At 42.0% G+C, this 21,283-nt stretch overlaps 1 protein-coding gene across 1 annotated transcript in view; it reads right to left on the reverse strand.

The window, feature by feature from the left end:
• The window catches only part of PRSS12 (serine protease 12), a 66,720-nt gene extending 51,650 nt beyond the window's left edge, over positions 1-15,070 (reverse strand). The window contains exons 1-2 of the mRNA XM_060147415.1: positions 14,529-15,070; positions 1,027-1,165 (exon numbers count right to left, since the gene is read on the reverse strand). Coding sequence (XP_060003398.1) covers positions 1,027-1,165; positions 14,529-14,988 — 599 coding nt within the window. The 5' untranslated portion in view covers positions 14,989-15,070. The remainder of the gene's footprint in view (positions 1-1,026; positions 1,166-14,528) is intronic.
• Positions 15,071-21,283: the final 6,213 nt, after the last annotated feature.

The following is a 21,283-nucleotide window of genomic DNA, read 5'->3' on the forward strand; positions in this document are numbered from 1 at the left end:
AGAGAAAAGCCCGCGTGCAGCAACGAAGACCCAACGCAGCCAAAAATAAATAAATAATTAATTTAATTTAATTCTTACTGATTTGACTGGAGTTGACTAACCTTTTCATTTGTGTCATCACATTAGATATTACCACTCACTGATTATTAATCCAAAATATTTGCAAATTGAAAACTTTTCTTTCAGTTCTTTTAACCTTCATAACAAGATCTTTTCCATGCTTTCTAAAGATCTCTGGTGATAAAGACCAAGAAAAGTATAGGGCATGTATACTTAGAAAAAATAAATAAGACACAAAAACAGAACAATAAGAATAACAACAAAAACCAAAAACGTTTGTTCCAAAATGTAACCTTCTGCCCCTGGGAAACCCCTTCAAACAAGGCATAAAGGTGCAGGGCCTGGTGGGCGTCAGCATACACCAATCTATTTTAAGTGCGCCTACAGTCGTGGAAGGGCCGGCAGCTTCTCAGAGGACAGTGGATGCTGCTGGAGCTGAGGGAAGCTGCCATCTATTACAAGACCTCCTTGGCACAGAAACCTATGTCCCAGGATATCACCCCTTACCCAGCATGGGATGAAAGCACGAGTGAACCTCACCTCCTTCACATACACACAAATGGAATTTGTGGGTGGCTCAAGGTAGAAAGTTAAAAGCAAATGACAGCAACCTCAGGCTGCACAGGCTGCTGAGAAAGTAAAACTCTTAGGACCAAATTCCTTGCTTCCTAGCACTGAACAATTATTTTGTTAAAGTCAAAGACCAAAAGCTGCTTTGAACTTTGGACCACTTAGCATTTGCCCATTTCCTAGTCAGTAGGGCTAGTAACAAGTGAAGCGCATTTGTATGTAAAAGAACTCACTCCTTCCATTTGGGGCCCTTTCTTTACATCTCTTCTGAGAAAAATGAGAGTGAGGAAAGTGAGAATGAGGAAGGAAGATGTAACCTCTCCACAGTAACGATGGGTGCCCAGCATTCCTCTCAGATATCATCAGACAGATTTGGTCAAGGATGGGCGAACTCACCCCAGCTGCAGCTGGTGACAAACAACCGATGCATCAGAGTCATCCCAGTGGCTGCTACAGACTGTGCCCCAAACTCCATTTGCATATACTTCCACTGTGCCTTCAAACTCGTTTTTGCCACCATGAAGTCGGACTGACCCTAAAGTGGAAAAGAATCCCAAAATCCTTTAATAGCAAATAATCATTTGAACATACTGAACATACTGATAACATGATTTTTCCACTGAAGTGGTGAGAGATCCAGTCTCTCACTGTTCACAGCATGTGTTTCTTTCTTTAAATGAGGATTTAGCAGGTTCTTTTTTTGGTTTTGGTAATTAACATCCTGATGTCAATGCTAATGATACTTTCTTTTATCTAGGCAAAGTCCAATTATGATTTTCAAAGGGAAAAATTGGAAGACTATGACTAATGGCTGATAATTGCATCCCAAGTATTAGATCACATCACATATTAAGTTCTTATCATTTATGGATCACTTTCCATCGTCACATGAGGTCACAGATTAAAAATAAAAGAGAAACTAAATTCAATGTTCTGTTTATAAATTACCTCTTATTGGCTGTTATATCTTCCTTCTATCTGATTTGTTCTTCCACTAAAGAAGAATAAAATGCTTTTCCCCTTTTAGCCTCCAGCACTAGTCGTGACAAGTCTAAAGATTATGTCTATAAGTTCAGAAAGGTGTTAAGTGTTGAAAACATTGCCTAAAGTTAGTCTTAGGGAAACTGCCACTAAGTAGAGTAGTTGGGTGTAACTGAATGGCCCTGGAACTTCACTTCCCCTTACATACCATCCCACTCAGCTGCTCAACAGTCCACGATTTGAGTCATTCTTTTCAGTCTTAAAAGAGTCAAAATTTAAATTCAAGCACCCCTGGGGAAAATAATATTTTAAGTCTTATCCCTTAAGTGTGGATCAAAGTGGTTACTAGACTTATCGTGGTGATCATTTCATAACGTATGCAAATATCCAATCACTATGCAGTAAGTACATCTGAAAGTAACATAATATCATACATCAAATATATTTCATGTTTCTTAAAGAAGTGTGGATCAAAGGCCTACATTTCTCTTCTCATTGTCATTGGTTTTCAGAGTGGGTACTGACTGACGGGCAGCAATTGGGACACTTGCAGAGACAGAATCAAACTCAGACAACTTAAAAATTTCATAAAATTCTGTGAAAAGTCGCTTAGGATGGACTTTTTTTCATAGGTAAAGAAATTAAGAAATTAAATTCGACCAAAATTTTCTGGCATGTTTTGCATATTTCAAAGTCATTATGGATGGCTTTATAATGATTTTCCAAAAACATTACATTCACAAATCATCCATACATTTCATTTGCACGAGCCTAGTCATCTACCATTATTACTTTCCACATAATCATCCTTAAAAAATGTAACTATTTAAGAGAAACATATCCTATTTCTCATGACAAAGTGTCAATTTTGTATCAAAATTGTCAAAGAGAAGCGTCAAACAAAAGGCAATAATAAATGGAGGCAAACACAGCACTGCCAAATCCTGATTATTCAGGAGAGAACATGGGTGTGGGTTGTTCATATGGCAGATAATCTAAAAATCATTCATATATTCTAAACTTCTTTAATTCGACCAAGCAAGAGGAAGCCCTGTCTAGCTCGGTGAAAACTGTGAACTGCAGAATATTTTTAAAGAAATATGTCTGAAGAGTTTAACGAAATTTAATGATTTTTTAATCACAAAATGTCTTCTATAGAGACCCATATAATATTATGCACAGTACAAATGCCAGCAGTTTATTTCAAAGAATTCATTTGTTCCCCTGAAACAAATGTTTATTTGAAATGATATTTAATCTATTATCTGTTTATTAATTCCTCCACCACCACCACCAAATTATTCACGTGAAAGCCGTGGAAGAAATTTCTAGTAATGAAAACAAACTGGAACTCTACTTATGCATGTTAAGTAATCATAATAAAATGTAAAATATTGCCTAAATCACTAAAAAACTATCAAGAAGAAATGATGCTTGCGTATCATCTAAATGATTAAGGCATCTACAAATGAGAAGGCAAAGACTCTGCATAAAGTATAATTGTTACCATAACATCATTATAGTGAAAATGATAACACTGGAAATAATTTCCAGGTCAACTATCAGTTCCACCATCATTTCTCAGATGCTCCCAACATGCTGTGAAAGCCTGGATTCATTTAGCTGCATCTGCTATATGGCAAGAAAGGTGGAGTGCTCATCCAATTTTCCTTTAACTAATGAAGACAAATATTTGCAATTCTGGAAAAGCAATTTGCATGTCAATGACTAATTAATTCTCTATCAGAATCCATTCCCAACACCAACATCCCCAAGGCACACACCTTCCTAGCAGCACCCCTCCACACAGTCTATCCTTTCCTTAAGGCCATAAAAATTTCCAAAATATTCTGAGTAATCATCTACCTTGAACTCAAAGTGAATATTTCTTACTGGTATGTAATTCTGTGAAGTTCACAATTCTTCTAATAATTTTTTGAAAGAGCCTTTTTTAAAAAAATCAGCTTAATAATATGCCTAAAATAATAAAAGCATGAACACACAATTCACACTATGCACATTTAAAACAGGCAGTAGTTTTTGTTTGGTTTTGGTTTTACTCTGTTCTTGCTTCATTGACTCTCTTAGAATGCTTGAGATGGTTGAACTGTAATTCATTTCCCTTTATTTATGGATGTGTAAGCTATGGACCCAATCAACTGAGCAGTTGCAGAGCCATGACCTCCTAGATTCCCACCCTTGCTATGGTCCCCTTGTCTCTCAATCTGAGAAAAGACCCTGTGATGCAATAAGCACCTTTCAGTACTTCAGCTACCAGTTTATGCATTCTGACATGTTGGTTTTCACCATTCTATTTGAAGTATTACAACTAATCTACCAAACATTACATGGGGATAAACTAGCCAGGCAGAAGCATAAGACAGCCTGAAGAGTTTCTCTACACTGCACAACAGGAGAGAAGTGGCTTTCTGGTGATCTACACTTGAGGCTGATACTCCAGTGGAGGCTGATTTGTCCCATCGGCTGTACAAATTTGTAGGAGAACTATATATTTGCACAAATTTATAGGTGCACAAATTACAAGAGGAAATACCCTTAGCTCAATGGAAAAAAAAAGAAAAACAGAGAGAGAGAGAGAGAGAGGATGAAACAATAAAGCAATCCACAAAGCTCATAGCCTGGTAAACTCATTTCTATTGCTACCTTACTAATAATAAAGTTCTTCAGATAAATTCTAGACCAATTCTTTGGCGATATTGCTCCACTGTCACAGTCTCTTATTATCAAAAATTGATCGGCCCGTCCTCCTTCGCTCACACTCTCCTACTCCAGCCCAGGACTTTGCGATGTCCCTCATAGTCTCTGCTAATGCCTCTGGGCCACACCCCAGTGAATCCAGGGCTGCACAGTCTTAAAGTCTCTCATGTGCCAATTTGATGGAAAATATTCTATTCTAAATATTCCTATTTTTAAAATGTGGTAATAACAATAATTTAAAAGTTGAAGTCTCAAACTGAGGTTTTAAGTCAACTATAATAAGCATTGCAAATTTATAGGCTAAACCAGTAACAGAAGAAAGTCTGCAACTATGAAGCTATGCATGATGGCATGCCATGGAGAGAAGCCCCGGAGTTCATGAAATGAATTGTTGCAAAAAGCAACAACGACAACAACAAAACCCAGTCAGCTGTACCAGTCTGCTGCTATTACAGCTACCTAAAGGCAAAATGTCCCAGTGCACAACAATGGTAAGAATTCCACTACCTTAATTCCCTGCCAAAAATGTTGAGCTTACTGTCATTTTAGTTTACTATTATTTTTCTTCTATGTAAATGTATCTCCAGTTTTATAAAGGAAAAGGAACATAAAAGATTTTTGTTACAGAAATTTGCTTTGTGGACAACTTTGCTAAAAAACAGGAATTCCTAAAACAAAGAGACATTCCCGAGGGGCTCTCTTTAACCATGTTATCAGCCTCTCTCTTCTAGAGAAGGACAGCTAACTAGATTAAAATTGTCTTCACAAGTCTCATTGGTTTTATAGTTTTTAAGGCTATTGTGATGGGCTGAATACTATTCCCCCAAAAGATGTGGAAGTACCGACTTCCAGTGCCTATGAATACCCGTGAATTTACTTGGAAATAGGGTCTTTGCAGATGATCAAGATAAGATGAGATCATTAGGGAGGGCTCTAATCCAACATGACTATATTCTCATAAAAAGTAGAAATCTGGACAGAGACACATATAGGGAGAAGGCCACCTGAAGATTGCAGCTAACTTCCACAAGCCAAGGAGCTATCAGAAGCTAGGAGACAGCCCTGGAACAGATCCTTCTCTAGTGCCTTGAGAGGAAGCATGGCTCTGCTGACACTGACCTTGGACTTCTAGTCTCCAGAACTGTGAAATAATAAGTTTCTTTGTTTAAGCCACTCAGTTTGTGGTACTCATTACGGCAGCCCTAGCAAACTAATAGAGCCATTATAGTATTACCCCTCCTTGGACAGCTGGCAAAACCTCCCTTCTCATACTCCATACTTCAAGGAGGCCTAAAAGAAATATTAGGAAAGGAACCAAATAGGTCAGCTATCTTTGCTCTCTAAATCCAGCTCATTCCAAAATAAACCAAATGAAAAGACATGCCTATTTAGTTAACTCCTTAAAATATATTTATAGAATAACACTCACTTGAAGACAAAGAAAAACAGCAAAAACAAAAAGATCCATCCCATTAGTGTTTTCTGAATAGAATTAATAAAAAATATTTTTAAAATCTTTTAAAATCACAGTTTGATAAATGAGTAAAAGAAAATTAATGTTATCATACAGATCCTATGAAATTCTCATCTATTACTGAACTTCAGAGAGGCACAAAGTAATTAATTTTAGTCATTTCTATTTTTCTGGTGGAATCAGAAAGAATCCATGCTGATGACATCAAGCTATTGTTTAGATCCTTGACAAAAAGTATACTTGAAGCTGAAAATGATGCAGAAATTTCAGTTTATGAACTATTTAAAAGAATAGAAAAAAGCCCATTACATGTTGGACAATTTAGTACACATATTTGACAATGAAACATAATCTTTTATCTTATACCAAAGGCAACACTGGAAAAATATACTAAATGATCATTTCCTATCTTAATTATAAAATACAGACAAAAAATCACACTCCCTAAAAACAATTGAATTGGGCAGCAGTTAGCTGAATTTTTCAAGTACAGTGGGGGGGGGTTACGTTAATTTTGATGGGTTTTTTTCCTACACTTTATTTGATGGTACTGAGGTATTCTGTTTTGTCTATGATTACATTTACCCATAACTGAAACCAGTTTAGCATTGCGAAATAGATTTTATTCAAATCATACCATGTCAAAATGAAATCAAATCATCTTTTAACGTACAAAGCATTCCCCTGAACTATTACCCAACTGAACTATATTTGCCTCCATTAGTTCACATCTATAATTCATATTAATTGTTCATTTATTATTCATGTAGATACCTTTAGTACTGAGAAAAAATAGGAACTGGTCTGGTTCAAAATGAGAGCATATCCTCTGTAAGCAATTCTACCCATTTACAGTGGGCTTATTAGAAATTTATAAATCTTATCGATTACTTGTGGGTTTAAAATGTTATATAATATTATGTAAAAGAAGACTCTATGCAAGGTTAAGTTACGGTACACTAACAATACATGCATTTAAATAACTGGAGCAGGAAATTCCACAAATTGTTTGTCTCTGAACTATCCACACATAAACACATGGTATGGGTATTACCATTTTATTGTACAACTCTGAATGATGAAATTAAACTACACTTAATAGGAATCGTAGCTGTCTCCCAAAGTACATATCACAGGAAAGGTAATAAAAATGCTTAGTACTCTCCTGACATCTCAACCAGAGAGTGGCCGTCCTCAACTAGAGGACACAGGTGATTTCTTATTCATCTTTGTAAATTCAACCTCTAGTGTGAACTCAGTAAATGTTTAATGAAATCCACTCTTGCCTTTCTACAAGAATCAGCATTTCTCAGTCTTTGTGTCTCTCTGGTGATCCTTATAAAAAGCATGAAGCTGAATGTGCATACATGGCTTCTCGCAGGCAAATCTCATTACTTTAGTGTTTTGCAAACAATAAAATTTTTATTAATATTGTTGTGCTAATTTTCAGGAAGAGGAAGAAGAGGGGAGAGGAGGTGACTGCTCTGGAAAAGTTAGATGCAAAGGAGGCAAAAATCAACATTTCCTGATTTTCTAGCAACAGCGTGTCAACCATGTAGAAGGCAGTCTACAACAATTGTTCATATAGTGCACAACTAAACTCTCGTCTGCTATGCAGACTAAAGGGACAGGCTTCAGAGGCCTTCCTTCTTTACAGGTTAATTCAAGGGGGAAAAAGTTTAAAAATTAGAATTAAATTAATTAGGTAATGTTAAATTACCTAACAACTGAACCAACGTCCATATTCTTAACAATGGAATTATTCATTTCAGACATGAATTGCTAGAGCTGCAAATAGCATCTTAAAACAAGTAAATATGCTCTACCAATTAAATCAATGTCTAAATGTTATTCATCTACATACGGCAAAAAAAATGCGTGAAGCATTTCACGGTGTAATTTTTTACATTACTTATAACTATTTTCTAATTGCATTAAGTTTCCCCAATGCAGGTTTTCCCCCGCTATCCAAAAGTAGAATTTTCCTATGAAACCTTTTGTAAGTCAAAATGGCATAAAGCCAAGAAGCAACTAACCTTAGGACATATCTTGCTAAGAGATGAACAAAATAAATTGAGAAAAAGCACAGATGCTCACAGACACAGCTCAAAGCCTGACAGCAGCCTGATGCTGAGATACTGAGTGTAGTTCCTGGAGAAGGAGCTTAGGGGCGCCACTCTCACTGCTCTGGGTGTGCGCTGCCTCTATAATGGCTCACTGCAAAACAAACACTGAACGCTCTTTTCAATTTTCACCTTTCACCTTTTGCTCTTTCATAAGAGCAAAAATTCTCTTTGGATTTCTTTTCTAGCAGAAACAGGTACTAATGTAGGTCTTCTGTAAAAGTGAAGTGACATAAAGCAAACTTTCACAAAGTGGGGGATATCTGTATAAGGACTGTATGGTCAGGCCACCCAAGACGGCAGCTCTCCTGCTCTCTGTACATCCCCTGCTCAACCAGTCCCTGCTTCACCTACACCCTACTCACGTGACTGACCTTCCCTCTTAATCATAGAGCCTAACAGTAAACGCCTACACACTTGCCTCAGCTCCAGCTAGAGACTGTTTTAGCTTATCAAAGGGGTGGTGAGGGGCGTGCTCCCCTGCTGGTTTCCCTGGTAACCAATGAGTCAACCTGATGTCAATTCCCTCTGTAACTGGTAACCTCCCTCTCTACCCCCTCATCCCCCACTCTCACCCCTACTCCTCCCACCCCCCCAGCCCCCTATACACACACACACATACACAACACACACACGTACACACACACACACCTGTAGCAAAGACTGCTGCCATGTCCTGCCCACCCCCTGCTGCACATGGTGGGATGTTGCTCCAGGACCTTACTTCAGAGATGTAAGATTCCCCATCCATTAAACCACTGATGTCTCTGTCGCTGACTCTGGGCTCTTTCTTCAGTCAGGAGGCTGGGCAAGTACAGGGCTTGCAGGCCTGAGGGGTGCAGGCCAACAAGGACAAACCTCAACCACACTTCGTGGTAGACTGTTGGTTCTCCTCAATAACTACCTGCTTCTGCCTGCCAGTATTGTCCCCATGTGTTCAGAGGTCAATTCTGACTAATCTAGGCAAGCATGGTAATTGCATTTTCCTTCCCAGATAGTGCCAGGAAGGTCTGGCCAATGAAATACGGGAGGAAGTCTGGGGGGAGCGGAATTCTGGGAAGGTCTCCTTGAATTTTCAATGGGACATACATGAAGAGGGGGCTCTATCTTTCTTCTTCAAGTTGTTCTATCTCGATATGAAATCTGGAATAACCATTAGCCTAAGGATAAAAGCCACACTTTGAAAATAAAGGAATCAAGAGTAGCAGAGAAATAGAGCTGTACCATGTTGGAGCCTGACTTCTTGTAATATGAACAACAAATCTTATTTCTTCAGTCATTTTGAATTGGGTTTTCTATTCTTTGCCACCAAAACCACCTTAACTGATCCAAGCCACACTCATACCCAAGTTCGTAATTATCATCTATTTCCTCTTCCAAACTTTTCACAGCCATCCTTGTTTTCAATTAGTCATAATGTATATCAATTTTGTATCCATATTTTCCACTTAACATTATTGTGAGCATTTTTCCATTTTTTATAGACCATCTTTGTGATTATCACTTTAGGAGCTGCAGAGTATCCATCGAATAAAGAGATCTCTGAGTAATACCTTATTGTTTGATATTTAGGTTTGCCTTCACAGTTATAAACCAAATGACTTTTGCAAAAGTTAACTTCACACACACACACACACACACACACACACACACCCCAAGGACTGCATATATATGCAGAGAGAGTATTTGTGAGTCCAGGATAATCACTCATAAAAGGCAGTAGTAAGTGGATATCTAATTTTCTTCTTAAAAAAAAATTCACACTAGTAAAAAGTCAGATAATGCCCCAAATCAAAGTATTTTATATCTGCCTTAGCCTGAAAAGCAGAGTGAGCTCAATATTTAAAATCCAGCCAGGAAATGTATCAAATCTGTTATTGCTAATAAATGTTTTTCAGCACCTGCTACGTAGAATCAAGATGCAGCATTAAAAAAGTTTAAAAAGGGACTGCTTTCTACCAACTTTTTAAATTAACCTTCACTTCAAACACCAGATGGACTTCAAAGAGTACAGCCTGTAACATCCCACAAGTCCGCTATCTCTATCTGAATCAGGAGATTTGGGTGAACTAATCTGCATGACATGACAAAAAGTCAGATCTATGAATCACTCTTTCTGGTAAAATTGAAACCATTCAACTCAGATTGGGACTTGAACCCACGTGCTGGGACTCAAACCCGGCCAAAACCCAGACTGGGACTTGAACCCATGGTCTTTTAATTGATATCACACAGCTCAGGTTCTTGATGTCTAGTGCAGAAAGAATTCAGTGAGAGACAAAGTAATAGATAAGAAGTGGATTTATTTAGAGAGAAACACATTCCACAGATAGAGTGTGGGCCATCTCAGAAGGTGAGAAGCCCTGACATATGGCGTGATTAGTTTTTATGGGCTGGGTAATTTCATAGGCTAATGAGTGGGAGGATGGGATTTCCAGGAATTGGGCCACTGCCCACTTTTTGATCTTGGATCAGCCTCAGAACTGCCGAGGCATGGGTGGGTGTGTCATTTAGCATGCTAATATATTACAGTGAGCATATAATGAGGCTCGAGGTCCACTGGAAGTCAAATCTTCCGCCATCTTGGACCTAGTGGGTCTACCCAGTTTTTGTCATGTCCTGTGGCTACGTCATTCTTTTAAAGGTTGTGCCCTGCCCCTTCCCTCCTGTTTCCAAATCTCAATCATTAGAGCATTATCGTTTATTATACCTATTTTACCCATCAGTCATCGGTCACCTATGGTTGAGTTCCACTTGGCTGCTTGTAACAAAGAGGAGCTCCTAGCACACTGCAAGCAAGTTGCCCCACCGGCCACACCAACTGGAGACTGGAAAAAGGATCCCTCTTTCCAGTCAGGAAGCTCCAAATTATTGCAAGGTACTGTTGGGGGGAATCAGTTGCCTGTTAATTCTTCCTATAGAAATGTGAAAATAATCTGGCTCACATTCAGTCAATAATCATATTCTGGTGAACTAAGTTGTTATTATCCCACACTGGTCAAACAAAACCATTTTCTAAAACCACACAAAAAGTTACCGTAGGCCTGCCTTATGCTTGATCCTAAATCTAGTGGGATTAAGTCACAGAATGGTAGACTCCGCTGACATGATCACCCATGGCTACACAGCTTAGGTGGGTTCCGATGCCCTCCCACGGTTTTCCCTGTGACAAAGGGTCTTCAGCCTCCAAATCACCTTGACTGCTCATTAGAAATGCACATTCCTGAGCCGAATTCCTTAGCTGACTTAATCAGGGTCTCTGAAGGCTAGAGCCCAGGTATCTGCATTTGAATAAGCCCCCACGTGATTCTAATGCCCATAGTAAGAACTAACCCCCAGGGCTGATTCAGGGTGAATCCCCCAAATGATTCTTTATTACTAATTTGCAAGTTTCACACAACCAGGGCCCAGGCATCATCTTTCTTGTTCTCAGATATTTGAGCCACTGGAGTGTCCACGCCCTGCCCTGGCTCACCTGATATCCCCCTGCCACCCCTTCAACTTGGTTTCAACCAACTCTCCACCTCAGGGGCACCAACTTCCTCATTACTCTTGATGCAAACAGGTACATGACTCTAGCCTCCAGGGTTTTTTTTGTTTTTGTTTTTTTTTGCGGTACGCGGGCCTCTCACTGCTGTAGCCTCTCCCGTTGCGGAGCACAGGCTCCGGACGCGCAGGCCCAGCGGCCATGGCTCACGGGCCCAGCCGCTCCGCGGCATGCAGGACCCTCCAGGACCGGGGCACGAACCCGTGTCCCCTGCATCGGCAGGCGGACTCCCAACCACTGCGCCACCAGGGAAGCCCCAGTTTATTTTTTAAAGGAGGGATTTCGTTACAATTAATTTTCTTTCCTTCTTTTTTTTTGGTTAAAAAAAAGAAAGAAAAGAAAAAGAAAACCCTGGATATTCTCAAGTCAGAAGAGACTGGAAATCATGTACATTGGACCAAACATAATTTCCTTTCTCTTTCTTTTTAAACTAGTCTTTAAACTACAAGAATAGGATCATTAGACAGTACAGATATTTCTACATGTTTATATAATTAAAGAATAAAATGAGCTGTGGAGTGAAATGTGCACTATCTTATAATGCTGCTATAAGATTTAAATGAAGGACTTCCCTGGTGGTCCAGTGGGTAAGACTCTGCGCTCCCAATGCAGGGGGCCCGGGTTCGGTCCCTGGTCGGGGAACTAGAAACCACGTGCATGCTACAACTAAGAAGCCACATGCCGCAACTAAAAAAAAAAAAAGATCCCGCATGCCACAACGAAGATCCCGTGTGCCACAACCAAGACTCGGCGCAGCCAAATAAATAAATAAATAGGTTTTTTTTTAAAAAAAAGAATTAAATGAGAAAACTAATATATAAAATGCTTAGCTCAGCATCCAACAAAGAGTGAATGCTCAATAAATCCTACCTGTTATTATCAGGCCGGGGTGTTTTGGTACATACTCAGTGCTGGGAAAGTCCTTTGAATAAATCTGTTTCAAAGCTGCCTTCCTCCGGATAAGGAAACTAAAGCTCTGGGGGTTGAGTCTTACTCAACACTGCATAGCTACTGGCAGAGCCAAAGCGGACACCAGTGTTTTCTAAAGCACAATTCCATATTCTTTTCACCACTCCATGACAGCTTTGTTCACACTCTTAACTGAAATGTGGAACGAAAAAAGTCATAGGTTCAGAATATGCCAGTCATTTTGAAGGTATGAGTTACATCCAATCAGAATGTGAGGAGTAAATGACAGAATGGGTTAGCAAGACTAAGCCTGTGAGAGTAATTAAATTATTACATAGCCAGCAGATTGCTGTCCTGGTTTTTTTTTCTTCTTCTTTTTCTTTTTTTTTTTGTGGGGGTGTGAGGCAGGGAGAGAATTTATCTCCCATCTTGGGTGTTTTCTTTTGTTTCTCTTGTGTTCAACCACTTTACTCCAGGAAGTACACACACTATTACGCAGTGTTCAGAGTTCTGTCTAGTGAGAATTGACTATGAACACAAAGGAATCACAAAGAGTGTGTTGCTGTTAGGTTTAAATTTCTTTTCAACACAAGAGGGTGGGGAGAATCAATGAACAAGCTACTCTCCTCATTTGGAATATAAAGTGAAAAGAATTATGTGTCAGAAAGCACAATAGATCTAGTGTTTTAACTCTGAAATACACTTATTTATGTCTATGTATATACAATAGGAAATATGAAATATAATAATAGAAAGATGAAAAAACTGTCAGTTTTTGCTAAACATGAGATTTTACTACAAATAATCCCTCACAGTAAATAGTGAAACAATGCTAGGGCTCTCTGCTTGATATCACCTCAAAATTTTTACAGCCACATTGGCACTCTGTCTGTGAAACACAAGTATAGCGATGACTTCATTCTCTAGGATAAAGGATAATTGATCTTAACCTTCCTATCACTTTCCTTTAACGCAAAGCACTAATGCAATTGAAGGCACAGATAAATAAAAATTTCTGAAGGAAAGAATGGCCCTGTGAAAGTTAACCTCCAAATTACCTCCAAAAGGTACAAAGTACAACATATCTCTGAATCACAATTAGTGAAACAGCTGCCCCACAGCTTGGATGGAGAGCTGCCAAAAAAAAAAGAATTTTTAAAGAAAATCCAAACTCTGAAGGACATGTAAGGTTTTTTCCCCACAACTATTAGAGAAAAAAAAAGCCCTAATGTTAAACAAAACACCAACTCAAAACAAAGCACTGTTTAAAGGCCGATTATTCACTTACATTAAATCTATTAATGTGATGCTTTTATTACCACAAAACCAAAATATCTTACCAACTTTATCTCTTTACCAATTGATCCCGATTTTCCACAAACAATATATACAGCTGAATACTGGCACTTTTGAAAACTGCACTTGACTATACCAAGTTGCTTCTTCCCTAAGATAGTTACTATTCCGATCTCTTTTCCCTTTCTTTTTTCTTCACTCACTGATGATATTTATCACACTGTGCCCCAGAACATGAACATCATTTTGACAAGTTGTATTTTGGCCGGGAAATTTTGCCAAACTTTTTCAAATATATGTCAATGGTGGGAGTAAGGCAGAAATTTTACCACGTTTTCCCAAATCGGGTGTGTGGGGGGGAAAGTTATTGATTGTCATATTAGATTTAATATTTCCCTTTCCAAAACAAGTAATTAGAAACTATCGCCTCCTCTGCTTTGCCTCTTCTACGTAAATATGGTAACATTCTGAAGGCAAGATGATCCAGAAAACACACATCCTCCCAACATATGCGCGCGGCCACACACACACACACACACACACACACACACACACACACACACACACACGGCAGAGACAAGACCTTATCCAGGAACCCAGAGCGCAGCACCTTCCAGAGAAACTATCACCCCAAATAATCTTCACACACGAAGCCCGCCTTGCTAATTCAAAGTCAAGGTACCAAGGTACTTGGATGGTAACTCAGGGGCAGCCCACCATCACACTGAGAGGCAAACCCTCAATCACACCCCCTCTCACTCTCTCTCTTCAAGGAACACCTAATGCCCTCTCCTAGCTAGGGTGGCTCCCCGCCAGTCCAAGTCGCCGCCGCTGCCCCGAGGCCACTCACCGTGTCTGCAGTCGCAGTAGCCCCAGTCCACCTTGCCGTGGGCGTTCCCATAGAAGCACCAGGGTCTGCCCGTGCCGTCGGGGCTCCGGCAAAAGTTGTGGCTCTGCCCTCGCAGTTGAGCCCAGCCCGCCGGGGGCGACCGCTCGAGGAACGGTGGCACCTCTGCCCAGCGCAGACAAGAGGCGCCGAAGTCCGTCACGTTGACCCAGGGCTCGCCGGCGGGGCAGTCCCCGGCGCGCGGCCCGGGCGTGTGCCGGGCGTGGAGGGCCTGCAGGCGCGGGGTCCGGAGCGCCGCCGGGGGACGCGGGACGCGCGGCAGAGGCGTCCTCTGTGGACGCTGCTGGGTAGGAAGGTAGTAAGGGTACTGGGGACCCAGAGGATAACTGAGGACCGGATCAAAGCTGACCACTCCGGGGAGCGCCCCGAAAATCAGAGCCACCGCGAAGCGGGCGAGCGTCATGGTGCCAGAGCAGCGGCGTTTGCTCCATACTCCCCCTGCTCCGCGGGTTCTGAAGGGTAGGAGAGGAGGGGGCGAGGGCGGGGCTGCGCGTCCCTGGAATCCCCTACTCCAGTCCCCTCTCGTCCCCCGCGCGCGGTCCGCCTTCCCCTCCCCACCTCGCCTCCCGCCGCGGATCCCCGGCCGTGCCTCTGCTCCTGCGCCTCGGGAGCGATCGCGGGCGGGGAAATCCTGTGTTCCGCGGAGCCCTGGCTGGTGGAGAGGACCTGCCAAGAGAAGACGCGGACCCGGCGGACAGTGGCGGGGCCGGAGCCCCGGGTAGCCTGTAGTGACACGGGCCCGGGAACTCTGCCCCCTGGCTGCCGGCACGGGGCGCGCAGTCTCGCCCCGGAGCCGGACCTCCGCGCGGCTCCTGCCTGGCTCCCGGCTGTCAGCCCGCCCGGCCGGGCCGGACCAGCTGCTGGCACCGCTGCGGCCTCAGTGTGCCCGAGCCAAGCCCGAGGGTGCCAACGAGGGGGACGGTCTTGCCCACTCCTTGCCAGCAGGCGACACCACCAGAGCCCCGCGTCTGGCGGCTGCCAAGCCTGCCACCAGCCCCTGCAGCCATCTCTCCTCCACCCCCTTGCCGCGCCTCTTTTCCTCTATTCTGAAATTGTTAAAAGTGTGGATGGGTTTACCTGCAACTCTTCCTTGATAAGTCCCGGGGAGAAAGTTATCAAAGCCTACTTGGAATGCTGAAGCCATTTTCCTGAACTGTGAGCTCCTCAAGGACAAGACCACGTTCCGTTCCGCTTTATATCCCAGTGCTTAACACCGTGGCCAACACTTATTAGGCTCCAGTAAACGTGCTGAAATTAAATTCCTGAACCGACGCAGGGAAAGCAACTTGAGCCTTTCTACTTCCTGCCACCCACTTTCCACCCGGTGCCCTGAAAAACACCAGTTGTTTGGTTATTATTGGGGTTCCGTGAGGCCCTCTTAATACCAAATTTCCTTTCTAACCAGAGAAGACTTCATCCGTTCGGGTCTCCATCCTATCCAAAAAGGCCATCCCTCTAACACCTGCTTCGTTTTTGCCCGGCAAGGGACTTGAGTTAAGCCTACTCTTTCGCCTCTCCAAAGTAGACTCTGCCTGCCGGCAATTTTGTAGCTGTTAGCTCGACCTTAGCAAAGCCCTTTCAACTGCTTCCCGCCGCCAAAAAAAAAAAAAAAAAGTTGGTTTAGAATTTTTTAAAAATCACTGAAAAAAAAAATCACTGGAGCTGGATGTTTTAGGATTTCCCCTATCAGTTGTTCCTGACACTTAAGTTAAACAAGAAAATGGAAGGCCGTAAAGAAGGCAATAGTTTACTTTCTGGCTTCAGTGCGCGGTAGAACTACTGTCCCATAGTATATACTGCACTGTGAAGAAAATTTGAGCATGACTTAAACGATTATTGTTAAAACCTAGATTTCAGTTAGAAACTGAATTAATTTCCTTCCCCCAGCTCAAATAATAATCTTAGTTTAACCTTTTGGAATCATCTGTTGTTTTTTTTTAATTTTGTTCACTCCTATTAATGAAACATTTGATTTAACTTCAGAGAGAAGTGGGCAAGTGAATGATATTAGGAATCCAGGAATGTATTTATCAAATCTTTATTCAAGATGTTTTTACCCACTATTTCTTTTTTTTTTTTTTTTTTTTTTTGTGGTACGCGGGCCTCTCACTGTTGTGGCCTCTCCCGTTGCGGAGCACAGGCTTCGGAGGCGCAGGCTCAGCGGCCATGGCTCATGGGCCCAGCCGCTCTGCAGCATGTGGGATCTTCCTGGACTGGGGCACGAACCCGTGTCCCCTGCATCGGCAGGCAGACTCTCAACCACTGCGCCACCAGGGAAGCCCCATTATTATTATTATATATATTTTTAAACTAATAGTTTTCTGACTCCAAAAGCATAGTTAAAACTGTACTTGGGGAAGAGAGTGAAGGTAAAATCCTTCTTTGGGGGAGGTTGATTTACTTATTTTAGTAGGGTTGACAGAGTTCACCAATCACAGATTCTTGATATAATAGGTGACAATTCTAAAAGGAGTCACCCTTTTCCTTCAAAACTGGCTCTCCACCTTCTGCCACTCACATCACGGCCCAGGGAAGGCTCATCTTGGGATTCTGGCTGGCTTGCTTAGACCCTGCTGCCCTCCCTTCCCTGAACAGCTCCTACACCTGTGGCTTTCACACTTCCTGGGGGTCTGGAGGCAGACCCAATTCTGATACACCTGTGTACCTTGGAGAGAAGAAAATAATGAAAAAGAAGTAGAAGAGAAGATGGTTGGAACTGAGTTCCAAGGAGGAGGGACCCTGGTCTGGCTTCTCCTCCAGCTTCCTATACACCTAAGAGGAGCTGAAGATTTTCCAAGGTCTACTTAACATTTAACAGATTATAAAGCTGACACATACAAAGTGGAGTTACCCACAGAAAATTCCACATCTGGATTTAATCGCTTCAATTTTAGAGCATATCTTTCTGAGAATATAAAGTGGCACGTCTGTAATTGGACTGTGAAGTCAGGGGCCTCAATTTGGGTTTCGTCCTCTACTTTACAGGCAGAGTATGACTTAAACAGACCTGCTCTTTACATATTACTCCCCTCCTCTGCTAATCTCTTCTTTCATTTCTCCTCGCTGCTACCAACATGCAGATGTCTAGGATTTCCAATTCTCCATCCAATCCCTGAAATGCATTTCTCCCTCCCTCCTCCATCACATCATGTGTGTTGGGGGAATGGGGAGAAGTCCCCTCCTTCGACCTCGATTAGGTGCCACCTAGCCACAACTCCCTCCTCAGAGGCTGCTGACCCTCTGTCACACACATCAAAGCCAAAGGTGAAGGGGAGGCAACTCAACTCCATTGTGTTACAACTGCAAGAACCCCACTGCCAATTCTTTCTCTGCTTTCCAATCCCTTCAGCAACAACAAAGGAGCAAGGAGAGGGAAAAGAAAGAAACAAGTGACATCTTGCAGGCATTTCCCATCACAACACTTAGAAAGCCCCACAAGGCCCCCAATCTCTCTTTTCACCTTTGCAACCTCCAATTCCATCAAGCAACCTCGGTGATATGGGGCCCAAGAGTTCAACTCTCCCCAGCTTGTCAGCCTAAAACCTAAAAATGGGAGTGAAGAGGGGAGTCTCCCAGCCCATATCACAGCAGGGAGGAGGTGCAGCCTTGAGGAGTGGAGGTGGGGCATGAATACATGTGCATATCTGTACTTTCCTGTGGTGACTACGTTACAGTAAGAACATTTGATTTTATGGTGGGATCCTTTTACTTTACATACATGATGGGCTGAATAGTGTAGATGGGCTGAATAGTGTAGTTCGATTTAGAAATACAACCAATATATTGTACATTTTATTTTTACAGAGTTCCAAAACCAATACATCAAATAACTTTTGGAAAAGTTCCATGTACAATTTGGGTACTGCCGCTATTTGGGAAAGCTAAGAGCGTTCAAACATATGGCAAAGAAGCAGTATTTACTTGGACAATTCCAAGTGCAAAAAAAAGTTGTTAAAAGAACACTGAGCATTGCTGTATCACATAAAAGAAAAAATATATTAAATAATAGCAATAATATAAGTCCCTGTCTAGGGACTGTGGGAAATTTAAAATGATAAGACATTATCAGGTCTTTGTGGCGGGGAATACAGTAAAAGAACATATAGTATTTGGTTAAAAGTACAAGAAAATAAAAGAAAGATCCAGAAAATAAGAAATGAATTGCTAAATGAATGGTACAGTGATTTGGGCCGAGGGCCTCTGTTGGCAGGACGTCTCTGGCAGCAGAGGTAAAGTTTACACCTCTGCCTTGTATCAGCCACACTCTTCTTTGCCAGCCCTCCACCATGAAGATGTCTGAGGACCCACAATTGCAACAGGTGTTCTATATTTAACCATATATAACCATGTGTAAGGGCTGTTGACCTTACATACAGTGTCCAAGAGCAAAAGAAAAGTTCTGCTTGACTCATCGTATTCATAATGCTTCTAAGAGGCATTTTATCTCTATTTTTCTCATTTTTCAAAATGAAATTTTATAAAACTTTTTTGTTTTATAAATAAAAAATTTTATAAAACTTTTTTGTTTCCTTTTTTAAAATATTTATTTTTGGCTGCATGGGGTCTTCATTGCTGTGCCTGGGCTTTTCTCTAGTTGCGGCGAGCAGGGGCTACTCTTAGTTGCAGTGCGTGGGCTTCTCATTGCAGTGGCTTCTCTTGCTGTGGAGCACCGGCTTTAGGCACACAGGCTTCAGTAGTTGTGGCACACAGGCTCAGTAGTTGTGACTCATGAGCTTAGTTGCTCCATGGCATGTGGGATCTTCCCAGACCAGGGTTTGAACCTGTTTTCCCCTACATTGGCAGGCGGACTCCTAACCACTGCGCCACCAGGGAAGCCCTCCATTTACTTTTAAAAACTCTTCTAACTTTGGTGTAATCCCTATATGGAAATTAATTCTACAGATTCATTTCCAGGCTTACCCAAATTATACATACTCTATATGAAGAATATAGATGTAAATATATAGATAGCTCCCAAAAACAGAAAAGAAAAAAGGTTAATTTGGCCTTGAAATCAAACTGGTGGTCACGCTGGCTCTAGCTCCTATTCACTATGGGATCTTAGGCGAGTTCCCTTAGTGCTCTAAGCCAAAGGCTCAACATCTGTGAAAAAGGGACGGCAATCCTCTTTGCAGGATAGATCTCTGGGAGGGGTAGTTGAGATAATACATGTGAATTGTTGAACAGAGTACTCAGAAAGTGCCAACTGCAACATGGTAGATTAGCCTCAGTAACTGCCTTTGAATTCTTTTTTTTTAATTAATTCATTTATTGTTAGCTATGTTGGGTCTTCGTTGCTGCGCACGGGCTTTCTCTAATTGTGGCGAGCGGGGGCTACTCTTCGTTGCGGTGCACGGGCTTCTCAATGAGGTAGCTTCTCTTGTTGCGGAGCACGGGCTCTAGGCACGCGGGCTTCAGTAGTTGCAGCACACAGACTCAGTCGTTGTGGCTCACGGGCTCTAGAGCACAGGCTCAGTAGTTGTGGCACACGGGCTTAGTTGTTCCGTGGCATGTGGGATCTTTCCGGACCAGGACTTGAACCCATGTCGCCAGCATTGGCAGGTAGATTCTCAACCACTGCGCCACCAGGGAAGCCCTGCCTTTGAATTCTTAACCCCGAAAACTAAGTCACCCTGTGAAAGCCTGCCTCAGTGAAGCAGGAAATCCCCTCCCTATCATGCTTCTGCCTCTTGCCACACCCCATTTAAGAAGGATGACAAACATGCGGCTGCCCCAGCTCTGCTCACTTGAGTACTAGTTCTCGCTGATGGGTTTTCTCCTCCTCTCAACAGGTTTGATCCCTGAAAGCCAATGAACTACTAGCTATTTTGAGTTAAAACACTTTTCATGAGGAGTCTGCCTAAGGATAATGAGTGGTTTTCAAATGCCTCAGTTGCAGGTGGGCTGTGGCCACAGATGAAAAAAGTAAACAGATTGAAAGAAAAGCCTGGCTAGAACTGCTTGCCTGTGATCTGGGAAGCACTGAATCTTCGTGTTGAAAAGGACTTAGAGCTCCAACTTTCTGTCAAATGCAGGAATCCTTTTCAGAACATCCTGACAAGTGTGCTTCCAAGTATTTCTTGAAAACTATGGGTGGAGGAAATTTCTACTTGGAAGCCAGGACACTCTACCTCTAGAAAATCCAAATTGTTAGGAAAACCTCCCCATCTACTAAGCCAGAAGTTGCCTCCAGGTGGAAACCTACTTTATCCAGCTATGATTCTGGTTCTACTCTCCTATTGATTTGGTGTCAATTTAGAGTCCAGCAGATCTGGGTTCAAATCCCTGTTAAATTGTGCATTAGCTTCAGGGGGCACTAAAGACTCCTTTCTCTGCCCCTTCTTTTCACCTTCAAGAAAGAGCTGTTCTGAGACTTCCCTGGTGGCGCAGCAATTAAGACTCCACACTCCCAGTACAGGGGGCCTGGGTTCGATCCCTGATCAGGGAACTAGATCCCACATGCGTTCCACAACCAAGAGTTTGCATGCCACAACTAAGGAGCCAGTAAACCGCAACATGACCAAGTGCAACCAAATAAATAAACATTAAAAAAAAAAAAGAAAGAAAAGAAAGAGACGTCCTGATTGGGAGTGTGCAGATCCAAGAACAGCAATTGATTCACACTGCTAGACTCCCTTACTAGTATTATCATGGGAGATATACATATAAGTCTGTATAAGCATAGACAAACAATGCCC

The sequence above is a fragment of the Lagenorhynchus albirostris genome, chromosome 4, assembly GCF_949774975.1.
Source record: "Lagenorhynchus albirostris chromosome 4, mLagAlb1.1, whole genome shotgun sequence".
In the NCBI taxonomy this organism is placed as follows: domain Eukaryota; kingdom Metazoa; phylum Chordata; class Mammalia; order Artiodactyla; family Delphinidae; genus Lagenorhynchus; species Lagenorhynchus albirostris.